Below are 23,468 nucleotides of genomic sequence, written 5' to 3'. Positions count from 1 at the left end.
AGAAATGCGTACAGAAGGTCCATGTTCCAGTTGAGAAGGAATGCGTCTCGCATTGATTGGGTCCCTAGACCTGCTCTCGAGCAGAAAAGAAGATTACTCACCTTGTGCAGTAACTGAGGTTCTTTGAGATGGGTGTCCCTGTGGGTGCTCCACTCCAGGTGTCTGGAGCGGCCTCACATCCGAATCGGAGATTTCTGTAAGCAGTGCCCATTCAGGTCATGCATGCACGGCCCAAGCCCCTGTGTCCCTTCTCTACCATAGAGTAATAACAATAGGCTCCAAAGCAGAGGGGTGGGGGGTTATGGAGCACCCACAGGGACTCATCTTGAAGAACCTCAGTTACTGCACAAGATGAGTTACTTTCTCTTCTTCATCGAGTGGTGTCCCTGTGGGTGCTCCACTCCAGGTGACTATTGAGCAGTGCCCCTCAATTGGAAGGGGGGGTACTTCGGAGTCAATATGGTCAATAGACGACAAAACTGTCAGTCCCAAGGCAGCATCAGGTCTAGCGGCTTGGTCGATGGTGTAATGCTTAGTAAAAGTGTGTATCGTGTTTTTGTGTACAGTGTCTGCTGAGAGCATCTGCAGTTGTGTTCTGACATCCCAGTAGGTATGAAGCTGAGATGTTGATTCCATGGTGGATGCACCATTTCCTTAATTTCATCACCTCTCGCACAACGATTGTGATCAGGCTCCTCATCTGTTTATATAGAACATACACGCAATTTTGTCTGTAATGATTTTTATTGTTTTGTTCTTTATAACTGGGAGGAAGTGTAAACATGAGTTGTGTACCACACGGAGCTCTAGCAGATTTATATATAGATGTGCTTCCGATGGTGACCATCTGCCCTGGTGCGATAGATGCGCTCCCCATCCTATTATACATCTATAATGATGTAAGTGGAAGTAGGGTCCTGAGATATTGAGTTCAGGTGGGCGCCTATAAATTCTAGGTGTTGCACTGAAATCAATGTGGATTTTTGATGATTTATCATGAGACCTTGGTCTTGGAATAGTGCTATTGTTTCTTGAGTAGCTTGTAATGCCTGTGCTTGATTGTTTGCTCTTATCAGCCAATCATCCAGGTAGGAGATTATTATTATTCCATGTCTATGGAGGTAAGCAGTTACTATGGCCAACATCTTTGAGAAGACTCTGAGTGCCATGGAGAGACTGAAAGGCAGTACTCTGTATTGATAATGATTTTCTCCCAGAACGAATCTGAGAAACTGTCTGTGCGCTGGATGTATGGTGATGTGGAAACAAGTGACTTGCAGGTCGAGGGCTGAAAACCAATCCCCTTGTTCCAGTGCTGGTATTCTAGTTGATAGTGTGACCATGTTTAATTTTTGTACTCTTACGAATTTGTTTAGTCTTCTGAGATCCAAAATGGGTCTCCATCCTCCGCTTTTCTTCTAGGTTAAAAAGTATTGGGAATAGAAACCCTTCCCTCTGTATTCTTGTGGCACTGGTTCTACTGCACCTAAAAGTACTAGATGACCTACTACTTGTTGCAACAGGTGCTTGAGAGATGGGTCCCTGAAGAGGGACGGGTAAGGGGGTTGGGTAGAAGGGATGGTAACGAAGGGGATGGAGTATCCTATGTGTATGATCTCTGGCACCCATCTTTCTGATGTTATGGACTCCCAGATATTTAGAAAAGGGTGGAGACGAAGGCCAAATTGATTCATGGTTGTTGTTAGCACTTGATGTTGAGGGAGGCTGTTCAGGCCCTTGACCAATTTTTCAAAATTGCTGGTTTGTCGACGACGGCTGCGATGTTGACTGGTTGGAGTGGTTCTGTTGCCTTCTCTGAGGTCTTTGTCTTTCTATTGTGTTGCCTTTGTTGCTGCGGGTATTGGGGATGTCTCAGTTGATACGGTTGGTATCTCTACTGTCTCCTTCTTGTTGTAAGAGTGTATATCCCGAGTGTTTGCAGCATGGCCCATGAGTCCTTCACTCTATGCATGACCTCGTCAGTCTTCTCACCGAACAACTTGGATATGTCGAATGGGAGGTCTTTGATCGTAGACTGGAGGTCCGTGGGTAGAGTAGCGGAATGTAGCCAAGAGGCCCATCGCATCACGATAGCAGTGGCCATGGTCCTGGTGGCTGTATCTGCTGCATCGGGGGCAGTCTACAATGCCGTCCTGAATATGAGCTGTCCTTCACTGACAAGAAATTGGAATTGTTCCCTCCTGTCCTCCTGGATCACTTAAATAAAATCTGTTACTCTAGAATATGTGTTGTAATCATAACTGGAGTGTGGCCAAGGAGTATACCTTGCGGCCAAACAAATCCACCCTTTTCCAATCCTTGTCTTAGGCGTGGATTTGTGGTGAATTTCTTTGCTCCCTTGGTGAGCCGCCTCAACGACGAGAGAGTTTGGAGGTGGATGGGTGAATAAGAATTCCACTTCCTTTGACGGAACATAATATTTTTTGTCGGCTCTTTTGCACGTTGGAGGAATAGTAGCTGGGGTTTGCCAGGGGTTATTGGCAGGCTCCATCAGCGCCTCATCCATTGGTAATGCTATTTTGGATGGGGTTGTCGTGTGCTGAATTTTTAAGAATTTCTGGTGGGCCTACGATACCTCCCTAAGTGGACTCTCCAGGTCTTGGGCCACTCTTTTAAACAAATCCTGGAACTAACTGAAGTCATGTGCGCTCATGGGTGGGGGCGGTATTATGGCCTCATCTGGTGATGAGGAAGAGTTGTGGGGTGTTGGTGACCCTGCCTGTTCTGATACATCTTCCGGCTCTTCAGTGACTTCAGGGGGAGGTTCACAAACCAGTTGGGATGAGCAGGATGGTCGGGCGGTCCTGTCTCTATAAGAGCTGGGTGGTCTGCTGTATGCCTTTGCATATGATGACCACGCATCCCAATTGTGCCATGATATCGGGAATGGTATAGGTGGGCCATGCCATGGGGATGCAGACCCTGGTTTGGCTCGAGTATCTGCTATGCCCCCTATGCTTAGGTGGGGGGGAAATGGGTCTGTGTGGTGATGAGTGCTGCAGTGAGAAAATCCCTTCCTCTTCATCCTTGTCTCCACTGGATGTTGGTAGTGGGGGCATGATGTCGTGTGGAATGTGTCTGTTCTGAATAGAAGTGAAGGGGGGGGGGGGGAGGATGATGTTGGTTCAATATCCTCTGGTTCAAGAAAATGGGTCTTTGTTTTGTGCTCCCCCTCCAGTGTCATGCTCGGTGTCGCGTTGCTATCCAGTACTGTTCGATGAGTCAGTGCCAAGGGTTCACTTGGCTCCATTATGGTTGGTGAGAGTGCATGACTTGGTACTGAGCTCGCTGTCGATGCCATAGTAACGTTCCATGCCATGGTGTGACATGGTGCCGCAACCGCGATTGGTGCCACCTTTAAGCGCAGTGCCGATTTTAACGTCGGTGCCGTAGTTACCAGTGCCAAAACATGTTTCGGCAGCACCAAGCCGGAGGTCATTGTGATTTTAGACCTTGACTCCACACCAGTTTGCTGTTTGCTCTTCAGTGCCATTATAGTTGTGGTACCAGGTGGGTTAGCTGCTACCATTGATTTAGCCGGTGCATTTTTTTCCGGTGGGCTTTTAGATGGGGTTGAAGCCCTTTTTTGGGAATCTCTCCTCCTTGGTAATGGAGAGGATTCATGTCCTAGGTCTGAGGCAGGTCTCAGAGATTTTTCCATGAAGATCATTTTGAGCATGACCTGTTTATCCCTCGTGGCCCCTGACTTTAAATTCTTACAATGGGGACACTTTTGAAAGATCTGGCAATCACCGAGGCATCAAATGCATTGGGAATGCCAATCAGAGACTGGCACAGCATCCCTGTAGGATGAATATCTTTTGAAGCCTAGGGAACCAGGCATGATTGGTTCTAAGTATAACTACTCTAAACTATGGGACTGTAAAAAGAATATTCTTTTTAAGAAAAATTTTAGGGAAGGAATCAAATAAGTAAAAAAATGACTAAACTACTGGAAAACCTATGCTATTCTATCCTATCCTATCTAACTGCTATACAGGTTGTGAGGAGAGCTATTGTGGGTTCCATCTCGGACCGTGGATGGTTGAGAAGGAACTGAGGGGCTTGAATCACATATGTGCGACCTGAACAGGCACTGCTTGCAGAAATCTCTGATCTGGATGCAAGGACATGCCAGACACTTGGAGTGGAGCACCCACAAGGACACCACTCGATGAAGAAGTGGGGACATTCAGAATCGGAGGCGATTCTGTGGTGTTGCAAAAAGATCAATGGTTGGGTGATCCCATTGTCAAAAATCGTTTTGCAGAACCGCATCTTTCAGTTCCCACTTGTACTTTTGTCCGAATTATCTGCAAATGCAGTTGTGTTCTGGCATCCCAGTAAGCATGCAGTTGATACACTGATGTTGTGATGGATGCACCAATTCCAGAGTCTCGGTGTGGGAGTGGGATCAAGCTCCTCCTTGCCGGGTTATGTAGAACATGCATGTGATATTGTCTGTCATGATTTTTATTGTTTTGCTCTTTATGAATGGAAGGAAGTAGGAGCATGTGCTGCGTATCACGCGGAGCTCTAGCAAATATATATGTAGATGTGCTTCGATTGTTGACCGCCTGCCGTGTATCGCATGGTTCATTAGATGTGCTCCCCATCCTAGTAGGGATGCGTCTGTAGTGATCATAAGTGAGGGTGATTCCTGTGAAAACGGGATACCTGTCATCATATTGGTGGTTTGTATCCACCATAGTAGGGAGGTTTTGAATTTTTTGGGCATTGCAAGTATCTTGTGCAGTCTCTGCTTGTGAGATTTGTAGACTATTGTCAGCCATGCCTGTAGACAGCACATGTGTAAGCGTGAATTCTGTACTACGAAAGTGGTGGCTGTCATGTGTCCTAATAGTTGGAGACGTGTGGGGAGCCAAGGTTGGGCTGTTTCTTATTGATTTATTATGGTGAAGAACCTGTTCGCTGGTGGGAATTCTCTGGCTGATAGTAAGTCCAGGTGTGAGCCTATAAATTCCAGTTGTTGTACTGGATTCAAAATGGATTTTTTGTAGTTTGTTATGAGCCCTAATGCCTCAAATAGAGATCTCGTTTGTTGGGTGGCTTGTATGGCTTGTTTTCGGCTGTTTGCTTTTATCAGACAGTCGTTTAAATATGGAATTATTATTATCCCCTGCCTGCATAGTTATGCTGCCACCACAGTGAGTATCTTTGAAAAGACCCTTGGTACAGTAGAAAGGCTAAAGGAAAATACTTTATACTGGTAATAATTGTCTCCCAGCATGAATCTGAGGAACCGTCTGTGTGCTGGGTGTATAGTGACGTGGAAGTAGGCATCTTACAGTCCCTCTGCTCCAATGTTGGTATTATCATGGCTATTGTGACCATCCTGATTCTTTGTACTTTTACAAACTTGTTTAGTCTTCTGAGATCCAAAATGGATCCCCATCCTCCATTTTTCTTTTGGGTTAGAAAGTATTAGGAGTAGAAACCTTTCCTTCTGTATTTTGGTGGCACATGTTCTACAGCACCTAGATGTCATAGATGGTCTGTAATAGATGGTAACAGGTGCTCATGAGATGGGTCCCTGAAACGGGACAGGGAAGGGGTTGGGTAGTAGGGATTGCAGTAAAAGGGATGGAGTATCATGATTATATGATCTCAAGACCTGCTTGTCTGATGTAATAGACACCCAGATGCGGTAGAAAGGGCATAGGTGACCACCAAATTGGATGGTAGACATTGTTAACACTGGCTGATGAGGGACGTCGTTCAGACCCTTGACCAAATTTTCAAAATTGTTGCTTGGAGGACGACGGTTGTGATGTTGACGGTTGTTGTTGGTTTTGTCATCTCCTTTGTTGTCCCTGTTTGTTCTGTTGTAAATCATATAGTCTTTGATAGGAGTGTTCTGTAGGTATCTGCGTTGGTATGGTTGATATTTAAATTGTCTCCATCTTGTTGCATAGGTATATATACCACGTGTTTGTAAAGTGGCCTGTGAATCTTTCATCATGTGGAGAACCTCATTGGTCTTTGCAGCAAACAGCTTGGTCTTATCAAAGGAAAGGTCTCCATTTGTGGACTGCAACTCCCTAAGTAGAGGCCGCTGAGTGAAGCTAAGATGCCCTGTGCATTACATCTGTTGTAGCTGTTGTTCTCGCTGCCGTGTCCGTTATGTCAAGGGAAGCCTGTAAGGCAGTACTTGCAACGAGCTGGCCTTCATTTATGAAGGATCTAAATTGTTCTCGCCTTTCTTCTGTGATTACCTCAATAAAATCCATCAATGTTGTGTAGTTGTTTAATCATAGTTTGATAACAGCACAGCATAATTGGCTATACATAGCTGCAGTGTGGTCAATGAATATGCTTTGCGGGCAAACAAGTCCATTCTTTTCCGGTCTTTATCTTGAGGTGTGGACTTATACTGGGGCTGTTTGCTCCTTTGGTTAGCCACCTCTATAATGAAGGAATTAGGAGGGGGGTAGGTAAAGAGAAATTCCGTTTCTTTGGAGGTGATGTAGTATTTTTTGTCTGCTCTTTTACATGTTGTGGGATTGTGGCCGGGGTTTGCCAGAGGTTATTGGCAGGCTCCATAAGTGCTTCGTCCATTGGTAGTGCTATTTTAGATGAAGCAGGGGTGTGTAAAATACTGAGGAGCTTATGGTGGGTTTCGGAGACCTCCTCGAGTGGTATTTCAAGATCTTGTGCAACTCTCTTGAATAGATCTTGGAATTGTTTGAAGTCATCCACTGTTGTAGGCTGAGGTGGTATTATAGCTTTGTCCGGTGACGAAGAAGAGTTGTGCACTTCAGGTGATGTCTCCTGCTCAGTCGTGTCTTCCATCTCTTCAGTCGTTTCGGGAGGTGGCTCAGGAACCGGTAAGATCGAGCAAGAAGGGGATTTGGTTCTGTCCGTATGAGAGCTTGGGGGTCTGCTATAACCCCTTGTGCAGGCAGACCATGCATCCCAATTGGGCCATTTCATAGGGTGGTCCAAACCATGCTGGTCCATACCACAATTGTCTGTGGTATCTGGTGCTTGCACTATGTTTTGAGGAGAAGGAAGTTGGTCTGCGAGGTGAGGAGTGCTGGCATGAAAAGACTCCTACCTATTCATCATCCTTGTCTCTGCTGGAGAATGGTATTGAAGACAGGGCTTCGTGCAGAGCTGTGTGAGGTGGGGAAGTATCTGTTCTGAACAGTGGTAACAGAGGTGACTGAGGCACCTGTTTATCCCCTGGTGGTAATGATGTGACTTTTCCTTGTGTTTCTGGCTGGCTACTGATGTCAGTACCATGGTTTCACTTGGTGCTGTCAGTGGAGTCAGTGCCGATGTAGTGCTCGGCTCCGATGTTGTCAGTGCTGCGCTTGGAGTTGGCACTGCACTCACAGTTGGTGCCACACTTGTCATCAGTGCCACCTTTGAAGTAGGTGCCGCCTTCGACTTAGATGCCACAGTTGGAATCAGTGCCATAATTGTTGTCAGTGCCAAGGCTTGTCTCATTGGTGCCGTAGTGGAGGAGGTAATTTTTGTGTTGGACCTTGACTCCACAACAGATTGTTGGGTGTTCTTCAGTACTATTGATCTAACAGTACTTGAAGAGCTTGGTGTCTCATAGGTGCTAAGTCTAGCCACCGTTCATCTGGCTGGTGAGCTTCTCTTTTTTTATGGGGTTTGAGGAGAAATCAAAGACCTTTTCCATGACGATTTTTCCACAGGTGAGGATGAAGTTTCACGATCAGGGTCAGAGGTGGTCTCAATGACTTCTCCATTAGGATCAGTTTGAGTCAGAGATCCCTGTCTCTTCTGGCCCTAGCACTTAGATTTTTGCAGTGGGAACATTTTTGAGTAATGTGTCCCTTGCTGAGGCATCAGACACACGGAGAGTGTCCATCTGATGCCAGAATGGCATCCCAACAGAAGGTACATCTCTTGAAACCTGGAGAACCAGGCATAATGGTGAGTCCCCTGAAGGAGAGAATCAATCTACTCTATGAGGGGAAGAAGGGAAAAGAAGAGAAAATTTGGGAATTTTTCTTTAAACTGTGTGATGGGGGAAAAGGATAAGCAACTAACTACTGACTAAAACAAAACACTAAGACGAGCTAACAAGAGAACTGCTGAGAGCTCCATCTCAGACAGCGGATGGTTGAGAAGGAACTGAGGTAGTTGGGTCACGTGCATGGCTCAAGGCACCAACAGCATGGTGAGACAGGCCTGCACATGCATGACCTGGATGGGCACTGCTGAGGGAAATCTCCAATTCAGGACACGAGAATGCGCCAAGCACCTAGAGTGGAGCATCCACAGGGACACCATTTGAAGAAGAAATAGCAATACTGGGGATTGATTGGAAGCTGTGGGGGGAAAAAAAAAAAAGAGAGACAAATCGGATGAGAGTTGTGGAGGTCTGGGACTAGCTGGAGAGTGAGGATGGAACAAAAAATTAGAGTGGGGAGAAGTGTGACTGGTTGGGCAAGGAGACTGGGACTGGAATGAGATGCCTTAGTAGGGGACTGTGTATGTATCTAGCCAATAATGCTTGGTGATAGCTTATACAAAATTGTAAACCAGATGTTGGGTACACTTTTCTTCAACTAACTCAAATTTTTAGTGTCCATATGTTTAATGTTGATTTTATATGTCTCTGGTTCCCCTTTTCATTAGCTGTCATTACTATGAGAGATCCAGGTGTTAGGTGTGTATACAACTGTTCATAACCTTGGACAGGACCTTGTACCGCTGTTCAGTCCTTTTAGCTTTAGGCATTAAAGAGGAAGGGGTCTGCCAGAGCAGCTTTGTGGGCTCTTAAATTGCTTCATTGATTGGTTTCTTCTTGCCCCCAGTAAATTTACTGTCTTCTTCAAGCAAGGAACTAGTTCCTGAATCATCATCCCTGATCTCAGATGACTTCAAGATGGATCAGGAACTCATTAAAAGGGAATGGGAATGGGAATACAAATGGAACTGGTACAAAAAACCCTCAAGTTATTGGGCATCCTCTATAATGCCAATCAATGAATGTTGTTCATGAGATCTTGCATGCAGCCCCACTGCAGACTGCTCCGCTGCGGGTACTGGAGGATGCATATCATCTATTGGATTGGTACTGGATAAATTTGTATCCCTATGAGGTTATCTGGATCTCAGAAGGTTGGGGGAAAATGACAGAGGTAATGGTAATAATATAACATTTTCTTTTAACAAGTAAAACAAGTGCCGTTCCATTTTCAACATCAGAGAAAATAAATTATAGCCTATATATGCATTAGTTTATCAATGCAAATAACTAATTCTGACTATAGTCAAATGACAAACAATAGAAGAAACTCAGAATGTTAAACTGACTATCTAGTGTAGGACTATTTAGCAGATTAACATGTTTGAATTTTTCATGCCAAGTCATATTTAAAAGCTTTACTCTTAAATACCTGAACTAGGGTGACACCTGGGCCTGAGAGTCCCCACACAATTTGTCAAAGTCTGGTTTAGTGGTACAGATTGCACACCGCAGCTCTGAAGTAATGTCCAAAATAGAGCGATAATGCGTTTTGATGGAAACTAGGGCACTGAATCCTGCTTCACATAAGTAAGTTGTGGCAAAGGGCACAAGTATCTTGAGGGCACGAGTCGACAGAGCAGGATAGTCTGTTTTCACACTGAACCAGAAGTCAACTATGGCTATTTGAGAAAATAAAGATTGTAGACTCAATCGCAGGACAGTTCGATGAGCTGTTCAACTTCATTTGATGGCAGATTCATCACATCAGGCTGACACAGAAATGTGCTACGCACCCAGTCCATTACAGATGTGTCTGGGATGTCTGCAAAGAATGTCCCAAACCGCTCCTCAAGTTGTTGAAGAGGGGCAGACATCACCTGTGTAGGAGTCTCAATTCTGTTGTTCTCAGCCAGGAAAGCGGACAGCCGAGGGAATGACTCATCGTTCCTCTTGATGAGGTTTTGTCCCCAGAAAGCAATTTTTTTCATAAATCCGTTGATACACAAGATACATGAGAATGTGTGTGTTTTTGCCCCTGCAGACTGGCATTTAGATTGTTTAGCTTCATAAAGATGTCACTCAGGTATGCCAGCAGACACATCTGGTCGCTATTCAACCATGCACGCACGTATCTCATCTCTGAGTTAAAAAAATCGTTCAAGGACTTTTCCTCATGAGAGCCACTGAACCTCAGTGTGGAACAGCAGAGCATCATGGTGGGACCCCATTTCACCACACAACTGGGCAAAGAGACGGGTTTGTAGTGGTCGAGCCTTAATGAAATTCACAACTGAAGTGACATTTTGTAAAGCATAGCTCAATTCCTTACTCAGTTCCTTTGATGCCAATTGTTCTCTGTGGATGAGGCAGTGTCCCCATACTGCAGCAGGTGCAAAATTCTTTACTATGGCACACAAGTTGGCTTTGCACCCAGCCTAGGTGCTCCATCAGTACAAAATTCCACCAATTTATCCAAAGGGATTTTTTTCTCCTGCATGTAATCCTGGAGCACATCAAACATTTCTTGTGCCGTTTCGTTTTTGAAGAGAAGCTTGCAAGAAAGTATATCCTCAAAAATGTCTCCTTCCCAGGTGTAGTGCACGTAGGCTGCGAAATGTGCATCACGTCTCAGTGCTTATGTCGACCTGAAGAGCAAATACCTCTGTTTTGCTACAGGTGTTTTGTCAGATTTTCTTCTTGATTCACAGCAATTGCTTCTACCCTGCGCTTGACCATATTATTATAGAGTGGTATTGTTTTAAGTTTATTTGCTGCATTTTTGCCAAGCATAATTCTGACCATGTCAATTGCAGCAGACAACACTAACGTTTCTCCAACTGTGTGAGGTTTCTTGCACCGAACAATGCAATAACTCACTTCAAAAAAGGCCCTCTGGGACTGCACCAACACGGACATAGCGGTCTTGAATATTAATTTCTGGGAAGACAATTCCTTTTCATATTGTTCAAAAAATTACCTTGGCTTTCCTTCATGTTCCCCATGATGTGAACTCAGGTGACATTTAAATTTATTTAGTTTCATGCTCTCTGCAGACAAAACTGCCTTGCACAAAACACACTGTGGCCTTTCTTCCCCTTTCACCTCTGTTCTTGTAAATCCAAAATCAATGAAGGATTCGTTAAACTTACACTTCCTTGTCTTGCATTCATTTTGGTTCCCGGTATCATCTTTGTCATTCATTTTACTGCTTGAGCCCAAAGCAGAAACTTTTCAGAAAAAAGCATCCATGTTGAATTTCTCTTAGCCTGTATCAACATTCTAATTTTATGTCAGCTTCCTGTAATGTATATGTCTTGCATTGGAGCTGCAACTGTTATGAGTGAAGAAATAACTGCCATGCGCGAGTTGCATATTTATAAACAGGAAGTATATTCATTAAACAGTGATCAGATTTATAAGTGGTATTGTAAATTTTCTTGAAAACATTTGTTGAATAGACCGTTATACTGATAGTACATCAATTACATGCTAAGTGAAAAAATTAAAACTTGCATGACTGTTGAGCGTCTTTGCAACCCCGTTTTTTATTGCTATGACCCCAAATGGGATCGTGACCCCCAGGTTGGGAACCATTGTTTTATAACCTTGGCTGGGGACGCAAGGAGGGTGAGGGTGCATACACTGTCTCAATGGATACTGGTACGGCTTCAGTGCACAAAGTATGCATGCATTTAATGTGGAGTAGACGCGTAATCACCCAAAGAAGAATGGGCTTTTGGTATAAAGGGGGAGGCTGAACTGATTCAGGGACCTCCATTGATCCACAGATTGACATAAGACTGTTACTAAGAGGGAAAAAAACTCTACTGGAAGAGTTGAAGGACTGGAAACATACCAAGAATGTAGAAGATGGTAATGTACCATGCTTTTGAAAGCTGGCTGGTCACCAGTAAAGACTGTCAGACTCTTAGAGACAGCAGAATGGGAGGTTCTGGACAAAAGCACAATGGGATAAGCAAAATGAATAGCAGAGGACTGCAAGGCTAAATCTTCAACCTGGAGAGCGAGGGATGTGGATTCCGACTAACAGAGAAGTGATGGCTGGAGGCCTGATATCCACAGGGATGCCCTTGAGCAAAGCACAAAGGGGACCTGGGGTGCAGTTAAACCCTGGAATTGTGACACTAGGCATCTCAAATGGGGCACCCAGAATTAGTGTATACCTTTGAAATTCATCTCAATATGCCTCAGTTCCCCATATGAAAAAAAGAGGATAATACCCCTTCATCTCGTAAGTGTTGTGAAAATAAAATTAATTAATATTTGTGAAGAACTCAGATGCAATAGTGATAAGCACTCCAAAAAAGCCCATGAAGAAATTAATAATTCTTATTTGGAGCAGGGTTTGAACAGTGTGCGGTATGGCCTAGCGCCATACACTGAATGAGGAGAAAACAAAAAATTGAATAGCTGTTCATTAGGTGATCATCTTTCATTGGTTGCACTGAAAGAAGCAGAGGTCCTCTGGAAAAAATAGTATGTGATCATGTAATTAATGACTGTATCATAAAACATACACAGTCAAATTAAGATGGTATGCACAACCTTAATTCTGGCATCTCCTAACTTTTGAGTGCTTATTTTGCAACCTTAATGTTCTTTTAACAGTTTTTCTTTTCTGTATAGTAATATTAAAGGAAAACTGCAGATGAGTTTTAGGGGCAAATGGTTTGCAAAATCTAATATGACTTCAAGTAATGTGATCTCAGTGTAAAACATTTTGATGAAAAAACTATTTTTGGATTTCAGCATTCCCTATACAGTGCTGGAGATCCAAACCCAATAATGCTAGTGCATGAGAATCAGAGTGTGAAACTGACTAGACTTAAAGTGAAATTAACCAGTCCAGTTTCACAGTCCAAGCTGAGACAAGAGAGAATACATTACATTGCAAAATGTAACCTTGATTTTTTATATGATCAGTCTTAATAATCCCATGAATCATTAGTAACGCAAGGAAATATTTTTAAACAAAGAGTATAATTCTTATATTGACAGAAGTGCAGGGAAGTGTAAAATTCAGTGCACAATATCAAAGCTTCTCTGTACTAATGTGAACCACGACATGCTTTTTACATTCTGCCTTAGTTTATATCCTTTTCAAAGAGCAAGATACTTTGTACAGAGAAGTTTTATAAATTATTCCTGAAATGTATGCATATTTACAGTTTTGCCAATCCCAATACTTCAAAAATCCTGAGTCAGGCCCCCAAAAATCATAAGATTGACTTAAAAATAATGAAATTTTAAAACTAATAATTGAGGATTCTTTTTATTTGCCTTCTGGTTTTTGAGCCTTTAGAGTACACATTGCCAAGCTTTTCTCAGCAACCAGGAAGGCTAGAAACGTTTTAAAAAAACGAAAGCTCAGATTCTGACAATCATATGATTTCAGGAGGTGGAGCGTTAAGAAAAAACACCAAATGTTGCAAGACTTCCAAAAAAACTGCAAGAACTGGCAATAGTTTATTCAAATAGGTAACTAAACACATTGGGGACAGGCCTGTAAACGGGAAGAGAGAGTGATAGGCTATCACACAGGAGCAGCAAGTTATCCAATGGAGTTCCTGCTTGGCAATCTACTATGTTTTTCATTTATGGATATGGAAGAAAAAATACTTTAACTCTGCTAATCTGCTTTACCATGAGACAACTACAACATAATCATACCTTACATTTATATAGCATTGCAAAGGATCTTAAGTAGGACTCACTTTTTAATCCATTACTTAAACGCATCCAAGTGTAAGGTGGAGTTCAGCAGCCAAGTAATAGCGCATGAAACCACTAAACTACATTTCATAAGAGAACTTGAAGAATACCACCATAGCCGGTTGGAATGAAAAATAATTCCTTCATTTAGAACTGGCCAGAACATGGGGTTTAACATCTGTTGTTATACAAAATAATGTTATACAATTCTTTATTTACAAAAATGATCACCATCTTGACTTCGTCTTGTTCAAAAGATGGCATCTTCAACAACACAGTGCTTCCTAGCATAATGCTGGAGCATTTGTGCAGTACTAACACATAAGAAAATGACCTACTGAGTCACTAATACAATTTTCTGCTGCATCTGAGGTTTTTCTGGAAGTTGATGGTATACATGGCCTGGAGTTTAACTTGTACCTGGGAACTAGAGGGGCTAAGAGAAGCCATTTGCTGCCTCCAAGGCTTGGTGTGTCTTTTGTGCCTGTAACCAGTATCACCAACCAAGCCAAAGGTAAGAGGAAGGGAAAGTAAAGTAGTGTAGCAGCTACATGGACATTCTATTAATATTTTGGAAAAGGTCTAATTTCAAAGGCCTTTATAATAAATCTTTGTTTCTCAAGATTTGAAAGACTTGAAAGATTAATGTCCCAGCCAGTTTCCCTCTCATCTGCTAACCTCTGTATTTAGTGCTAGAATTGAGTGGGGGAAATTGGTAGAAGCAAGGAGAGAATTGGTATTCTCTTTGAAACAATGATGTATAATAATTGCATTTGAGACCACTAGGGATCGGTTAGTATGGACGGGGCATTCCACCCTTCTCCCCCATAACACTTGGGAATGGCTCCTCTTCCACTCCCTGCACACAAGAGAAAGGACAGCAGGATTCATTCTCTCTAACCAACATTTAATATTATATCCCTGGTTTTAGCAGCCTGACTAGCTGTGCTAAGTGAGCCCCACTGTAATCCCTACCTTAGTGGACAGAGCTGACAACAAAGGAACTAAATTATCCCCTTCTTCTGCTGCATTTTCTGTGTATCCAAAACAAGAAAATTCTCTCTCCCCAGATGCTACAAATATATATGACAGTATATAAAAGCACATCAGATATGGAAATGAAAACACTAGGTGCAGTGGACAGAATCTAATGATGCTAACATGGTGTTGCCCTTTCAGATACCCACAATGGGACAAAGGTTTAAATGGAAACTCTCAAATCACTTGGGCCCTCACAATTGCAAGCATCTGAGTAAGAATTATCCTCAGATTTTAAAACCCTTTATTATTATTCATTATTACAATATTTGTTTTTATCAGATTCATCACTGTAATTGAGAATTAAATAAGGTAAAAGTCATAGCAGTCATTGTTTGAATTACTCTGAAATATTTTTGCTTTGCTGTTTAAGAGTCATATAAAACAGCAAACACACATTAACTAACAAAAACTTATTGATTCTACTAAAGCTCTGCCATTATACAAAAAAATTAACCATGATGCTGAGGACCTCAAGAATTTAAATGGGAAAACCCATGTCTGTATGTGTACCTAAAAGAAACATAGGATTGTGGGAGAAGCTGCTGTTTGAAAGAAAACACCAATGGGGGAAAGAAAAAAGTATCAAGCAACAAATAGTAAATTCCAAAATTTAATAGTTAAAGGACTCAAAACTAAGCACTTGTAACAGTGTCACTTTTAGCTTTCCATATTTTCATACAGATGCTCTTTGCTTATGCTAGAACATACTGCATCATCAAAATAATATCCTTACATTTATCGTACAAAAGGAAGTGCGCATTGGCGCTTTACAAGCTACATGTACAGGAATCACTTCACTCACCACTGAAATGCAACTGGTTTGGAATGAAGTAGCTGTTTTACATTACACAGTTTGGGACAAGATGTACAGGAGGATACATTATCCAGTGAAAACTGCAGGGGGAATTTAAGGAGGCAGAATGCAACTACCAGAGTTGGAATTTGGCCACCTACCTGGGACTGAGACCCCCTATTCTTGAGAAATGTGCCAAGCATCAGTTCTTTTCTGTGCAGTCATTCCACCTCCTTGAATGTTTCTAGGGAAATAGTTCACTTTGTATTTTGTTGGTAACGTTCTTACCTAGAGAGCATGCCCAGAGGAGTAACATTAAGTGATCCCATCAGCATTGCCAGGGCCATCCCTGGGGCCTCTCGCTCTATTACTTCTTTAGTGGCCTGTAATCAAAGATTAAACAGCAGACTGAGTCAAAACAACGAAAAGAAATAAGAAAATAAATGTGAAACTAACTAAATTTGTATAAGAACATTCCCTTTTTCTTAAATGTGATCAGCATGGAAGTTTCAGCTATGAGTGTTAAAACTCAGAGCAGAGAGTCAGCTTTCCCAAGCTTTCCTCTCTTGGGATACAGGAGATGCTCATGACAAAGACTGGATTCTGAAATTAATTTCCTAAAGAATATTTTCTTGTCTGTGTAAAGAAAATAAATGTAACAAGGAAAATATAAAATTGTTAGATTTAGTGTAATAAACCATTGAGAGAATACTGAAGGCCTTGTGCTCTGGGACCTTGATGTTTGTAGGGACGATTAAGTGCCACTGCATGAGTAATGACAACTCTCTCTATCAGGAATGAAACCGCATTTGGCAGCTAAGAATTGTAAATGCCCCCTCATTATCATCATGTGAATTTTCCAATTGGCGTTTTTCAGGGTAGGAGGGGAAAATATAAAGCTATCTGAGCAAGAGCAAGGAAAAGAACCTGTTAAGTGAAGCCCATATAGCAGAGAGACAGGAAAAATAGTGAAAATGAAAATGATAATGGCCAGGGAATGGCAGAAAGCTGCAGCCTTCTCTATCAATTACATCAGCAAAGTGGTGGTTCCAAACAAGCCAGTGGCATTTGTTCACAGGTTTCCCAAGGCATCAAGAGGCTGGTGGTACAGTTGCAAAATGTTAACAATTTTTCACATGTAAGGAAATGGGTGAGAAATTATTTTCAAGGGATGTGCATGCACTTCTGCTGCCACTTCATACCACAAGATTTGTCATACATGATTAAATTACTCTCTACCCTCTAGCATTGGTCAATACCTGATACTTCCAAGGAAGGTTAAACTCTCTTCTGTTCTTTACAAGGCAGCTGACCAGTAGTGCAAATGCTGTAAATGGGCGGATAAAAACCTCCAGATCCTTGCAAAGACTAGTTTATGCTCTGAACCATGATACTGGATTACCCTTTTCTTACCATAAATAACTATGAATGTTACCAACTCTCATAAAATGATTAAACCCATTTTTTAAAAATGCAACCAAGCTTCTTTGTGCAGTAGAAGAGATAAAGAAATAAGACACTCCTAGTTTAGGAAGGTCCCTGTCAATAATCTAAATATTCTTTGCATAATACTTCAGTTTGACACACTGAAAAAATAAAAAAATATTTAAAAGGTTGGGTGGAAAAGAAACATTAAAAATCAATTACATTTATCCAGCATGTTTCACTCAGTAGACCCCAAATTGTTTTACAGGCTGTGGGCTCAACTACTGCATTGCAATATGTCCCAAGAAGATACTACGTCTCAGTGTGCCAAGCCTTGTGAGATAATTGTATTTTTCTTGAAGCCCAGCTACTCGAGTCACATGATTACATGAGCATTTCAGTTATTTAAAAGTAACTCTAGTTCTCATGGTTGCACACGAAATCTTGAAAATATGAGCCCTAGAGACTCAAAAACCCCAAACGCAAATAAAACCCTCAAATTTACTGTTTTGAAAATTTCATGATTTTAAACTTCTCATGAGTTTTGAGGGCCTGACTGGAACAGTAGGGTTTGGCACTACTGATGTCTCCACATCTGCAAGTGTGCAGCGACACTACTTTACTCCTGAAGTAGGTGCAACAGGGAAACACAAGGTCTGCTGCATTTTGTCTGACCCTTGAGCTGGTGTGTAAAAGGGGTGTGAAATAAATGCTGCAACTATAATTCCTTCAGAAAATATAAAAGTATAGATTCACATTCTAACAGTTACAGCTACTAGGCTCTATATAGAGTTCACCAGTCCTAAAAAGAAAACAGGAATTGGAAGGAACAATTGAGCAAATTGAATTAAGCAAAACACTTTGTACTTATTTTGCACTTCTCATCAAAGGATCTCAAAGCACTTTGCAAACATTAATTATTTCTCTTATATTATCTGAGAGAGGTATATATTGCCCCCATTTTACATATGGGAAAATTGAAACAGAGAGAGGTTAAGTGACTTGCCTAAGGTCACAAAGTGATCCAGTGGCAGAACCAGAAATAGAATCTCTCTTTAAGTCCACTAACATGTTACAGGACACACCAGTAAAAAAAATGAATACGCATATTGCTTAAGCCTTATAAACAGGCATTATCACTAGCAACATCTTCTAGAGGTAAATATAATTCAATGGACATAAGACATACCTACAAAGAAAAGACTCCAATCTTTCATCAAGATGCAAACTAGTATGTGCACTCAGTTCTGGAAATTAGGAGCTTAGGCCTATGCTAAACCAAAGACTTTGAATGCAGTAATAGAAACTACATTTCCCTTCAGTTCATGCATATATAGTGTGTGTGGTACAATAAACTGCCATCTTCTCTTCAGAAATAGAAAAGGCATAAATATGCAGCTTCGTGTCTTCATTGCTGCAAAAATGAAATGCGAAGACATAAGCTGGAAAAAATAGCTTATGGACAAGCTCAGATCTCTTTGTTGAATAAGGTGTTCTGCAAAAAAAAAAAAAAAAAACCACACACACACACACACACACACACACACACACACACACACACACCCCCCCCCCCCGGTATGATATAAAGTTACCAATCACCAACTGAAAATCCAAAGATTTGACGTATTTTATAGTTTAGAAGAAAAATACTTTACAGTATTGGAACAAGTTACTGAAAGTTCACCTTGCTAAGAATGAAGAAAGTAGGTAGCTTAGTGAATTGTGTATGTGTATGGACAGTATACAAAAATCACATACACCCATATATATTGTATACACATGACTTTTACCTTTAAGCAATAATTTCTAAGCCATTGAAAACTAGTTTTAAACATAATTTATATATTTAAATCCCTTTTCTGTGCCCTTGAGCAGAGTGACACTTTGAAGATGTCATTAATTAATGTTCTAAAGAGACTTCAAAAATAGTGGAGGTCTTTTGCATCTTGTATTAACAATGACCTTGCAGCCAAGGGAGTTCTTCAGTGAAATTCAAGCACATCCTTTAACTTCATATTAAAAATTTTCTTGACAAAAAATCATTGCTAGCAAGCAGTTTGATTATTAAATATGCATCATCTATGCAACAGTGAAATCCGAAAGGGAAACAAGTCCAGATAAGTTGTCTGACCTTTTGTATAAGCCACTATGTATATATATTGCATTCTTAGCATATGTTTTCATCTATTATTACAGTCATACTTCTGCTAACAGGGGATGGATTTAATGCAGGATTGCTAGATGGATTTAATGAAAATGGCTGATGCTAACTAGCATTCCTCGCAGTGCCATCTGTTGTTTAAAATCAGCCACCTGAGACTCCACTCTTGGAATGTCCTTAAATAACACACACATACAGTATGCACAAATCAGTGACCAAGAAGAACTGCACTCTTCCTGAGACTGAGAAGCATGCAAGTTAAATAGTTAGACATATGACTGAAATTAACTGGGCCTGTGATAGTTTGCAGACCTTTTTGTATTCATCTGTAACTCTCTCTCTATTTTGTTATTTTCAAACAGTTATTTTATTACAGAGCTTTTAGCCACCTTTCCTAATACTTCCTCTATGGACTGGGCTAGGAGGAGGAATGTCAATATAACATTTGCAGCTGTGTCCAGCTCAGGAGCTAACAAGCAGGGATATTTACTCTCATGCATACACAGCTGGGGTATGAGTCTTCTGTTTGGGGAAGCTTACACGCGAGTGCTGTAAGCTCCCTAGAAGTTGGGGGGCCATTGGTGCCCAGACTGTGGCCCTATTCCCCAAGACTCCACCTTCACTCCACCTCTTCCCTCCCGAGGCCTCCACCTTCGCTCCTCTGGCAAACACAAAATTTAGTAAATTTGCATAAAATGTTCACACCATAGTACATAAGTCTCCCTAATTTTTTTCCCTAAAAAGGTGTCAATGCTAGGTGCATAGGAGAAATGGAGAGAAGACAGGTGAAAGCAGGATACAGGCGGGAGACAGAAAAGCACAGGAATGGGGGTGTTTGTAGGCTAATGTAAGGTTTATGGGAGAAAATGAGGGGCACAGGAATGTGGTGGCCAGGGAGGGAAGCTTAGAGGTTTCAGGGGAACATAGGCACTGCAGACTAAGAGAGGGCAAAGTAGAAAGCAGGAGGGAGACTGAAGTTGTGCAGGGGAATAAAGAGTGGCAGAGAGGAAACATAAGGACTAAGATACAATAAAGGGAAAAGGATGGAAATGTGAATGAAGGGATTGGGCTGGGAACAGGACACGATGAGGGAGCATGGAGGTGAAATGGAAGTGGGAAGGAGACTGGGTGGAATAGGGAGGGAAATGAAGAAGGGAGAGAGAAAGGATATTGATTGGGGAGGAGGAAATGGACAGGGATAAAATGGTAGCTTCTCCTACCCCAGGGATTAGGAGGGGATAAGTAGAGACCAATAACGTTTATTTATTTCAGAAAATATACAGTTCCCAGTAATGGGCTCCTTAAAAGAGCTGTTTTTTCCTACATTTCATTTTTATAAGTAAAAACTTAATAGTAAAGAATTTTTTCCGTCCAGTTTGAGGTCCCTCTTTGTTTGAAGTGGGTAATATGCTGTCAACCAAGCTGATCTATTTTTAGGCATCTTCGAGTAGCTGTGGTTGTTTAGCAGATGGCTCACTGACAGCTAATTTCACAGAGCTCTCCACTTGCTTCTTTCCTTTCTTTTCCTCTATGTAAATGAGATAGTAAATTCCCTGAGCTGTAGAAGACTTCAGGCCAGCTTCTGTGGCAAGCACTGACTGCAAACTAATTTAATCAAAAGGCGAAAGATTCCTCCTTAGACTTATATATGGTCAGCTCAGCCAGTATCAGAAGCAGGTCTTTGGACTTAGCTGTGCTGTAGATAGGATGATCATAAAGAGACAGTGGGGAAGAAAAAAGTGTTGCCAGGACTTCAAAAGGCTTTTGTAGGGGAGACAGAAGAGAGGCTGCAGCCAGGAGATAGTCATGTACCACACTTTTAAGATCGCTTTAATTTCAGTTTATCCCATTGTGAATTTGCATTATACCATTGTCTTTAATTGAATGATCACATACTAGTTTCTCTCTACATGTGTCATCAGCCGCAGGGTTTGTACCCAGAAGCTTTAAAACAGCACATTCACCTCATTCACTTGAGCAATAGCTGTAACTGGTGGTGGAAATAAGCTGTTAGCCCCCATATGGACTAGCCCATAGTTATAGGCTATAGAGACCTATAACTTACTCATATTCACAGGTCAGCTATTTCAGCTGGCAAAGTCCCTACTGACTGCAAATTAATTGCTATTTCCCTACAACTGGCATTGCAGTGACAAATTAGAGTTGAGTCTAGATTAACTGAAAATGCTGGACTGCAAATCCATTAATCTATTTCTTCTCTTGGCCACCTAGAAATAGGAATGGAAGAAGCAGAAATTGTGTTGTATCACCACAAAGTTTCCATAATTTGTACCATGAATTGTCTCATATCATTTAACTCTGAAGCCTTTTTAGAAACATCTGATCAGGGCCCACTGAGGCGGTTACATGTTGAGACGTTCCATGGGTACTATGGCCATGAGACCCTATACGCTGGCCTTGCTTAATTTTTCTACTAGAATGAGGAGGTCCTGGATCTGTCATGGGGAGGAAGGCTTTGACTTCAGCAGGGTATTGCAGGGTTCCTTTGTACCCCAGTAGTCTGCTGAGACAAGCTGGGTCTTCTGATAGTTTACCATGAACCCTAGTGATACAAATACTCTGATGGCGAAAAGGTGTCATCAAAAGTGGTGTCCTTTATGAACCAATTGTCCAACTGTCAAAACCGGTGCACTCCAAGCCTGCATAGACAGGCCACAAACTACTAGCAGGCATTTCATGAAAACATGGGGCATCATCAACCCAAAAAGCAAAACATGAAATGGACAGTATTGTTCCTGTATAACAGATCTGATATACTCCCCAAACATCAGAAGTATCCCTATGTAAGTCTCCGCATCTTCAAAATCCAGAGAACACAGCTAGTCACTTCCCCTTGAAGAGGCATGATGAGTCCCAAAGAGGTCACCTTGAACTTTTTTTTTTAAAACCAAATATCAGTTCAAGAAGTGCTTGAGATCCCAGATAGGCCAGAGACTGTCGGATTATCTGGAAGTATCTCTGATACTTTTTAAATCTGATGGCACTGAGTGATGACCCTTTTTGCCAGGAGTGTCTTAACTTTCTGCAAGATCTCTGTGATGGGAAAGTGTGTGAAATAATTTTCAAGCCAGGAGTAGAAGAGAAGAGCAATTTGTCCAGAATTCTTTGCTATATACCAGTGTAATATAAACAGTCTTGCATTTTAACATTTTCATCTGTATGAACTACAGTCTATGAAAGTCTTCAGCTGGAAGGTGTGGCTGTATTGTTTTTACTGCTATGGAGAAAATCTTGTTCACTGTTATGTCAAGACCAGAAATAGTTTTCAGTTCCAGTATAGTAAGAAAGAAGTTAATTCAGCAGATTGATCTCAGGGAACTGGGACTTGGAGATCTAAATTTGAGTGATCTAATAATTTTAGTGTTGGACTGACAGTTACCAATTAAAATAGAACTAAGAAAAAGGGGAGGTTGTACAAGGTAATTTGAAGAAGACAGGTATGGTAAAATAATATGACATTTTAAAGAAATTCAGTTATGTTTTAATCCAGTAATTACTCTATCTGATTATTTAAATTTTGTTAAAATCAGTAAAAGGAAAAGCCAAATAAGAATGCTGTTTTTGTAAAATAGCCAAACCAGCCAAGCTAGTTTAAAAAACTCTCATCTCCATCTTAATCAAAATCAAAATCAAAAAGGCTTTCTAACAATGAAAAGACCTTTTCCCCCTTTATGCTGCTCCATGTAGAACACTGTATTGCATCTCTATTATTCTTCCAGTATAGTATACATGGAAAAATAAGTTTGTGTGTCCTACAGAAATAGAGCAATAGCAGTTTGCAGATTATGCTGTCTGATGCCTATAATCATCATCCACCTACAATCAGAACATGAAAGGAATATCTACTCTTTTTTCTTCTTTTCTTTCCCTTTGTCTCTTTTATCTATGTTTGTTTGTCTGTTTTATTGGGAAAACTGACTTCATAGAACTTGCAAGGCTGTAAGTAAGCTGAGAACAATTTGGTTGTAACATTTTAATCATTTAAGAAAAGGATTAAGAAAAAAACCCTGTTTTTTTAACCACTTGATATTCCTGCATACTTAGGGACTAAATTCACTTACGCACACTTTAGGTGCCTAAATACCTTTGAGGATCTGGGGTTAGATCAATAAAATAGAAAGGTGTGAAATCATGTTTGCTTATAGAGAAGTTAAGGCCTAAGACTGTGAAAAAGAACCTTAGTCATAGCACTGGTTGTTAGCTGCAAAATAACATTTAAATAGCCCATATACCAGGATGAGCACCTGGCCACTGGAGTTTTGAGGGAGAAGAAAAACATGTCTGGTCATATTTTATCTCAA

General features: G+C 41.3%; 1 protein-coding gene across 22 annotated transcripts in view; it reads right to left on the bottom strand.

Moving 5' to 3' along the window:
• The window catches only part of GPHN (gephyrin), a 604,586-nt gene that overhangs the window by 214,041 nt on the left and 367,077 nt on the right, over positions 1 to 23,468 (bottom strand). For all 22 annotated transcript variants that reach the window (XM_067557745.1, XM_067557750.1, XM_067557759.1 and 19 more), the window contains one exon: positions 15,849 to 15,943. In XM_067557745.1, the coding sequence (XP_067413846.1) occupies positions 15,849 to 15,943 (95 nt within the window). The remainder of the gene's footprint in view (positions 1 to 15,848; positions 15,944 to 23,468) is intronic.

The sequence above is a fragment of the Emydura macquarii genome, unplaced genomic scaffold (genome assembly GCF_026122565.2).
Source record: "Emydura macquarii macquarii isolate MOO-44397 ecotype Brisbane River unplaced genomic scaffold, CSIRO-AGI_Emac_v2 contig_1876, whole genome shotgun sequence".
In the NCBI taxonomy this organism is placed as follows: domain Eukaryota; kingdom Metazoa; phylum Chordata; order Testudines; family Chelidae; genus Emydura; species Emydura macquarii.
Note: the sequence above shows the minus strand (reverse complement) of the source record. Positions and strands in the feature narration are given on the sequence as shown.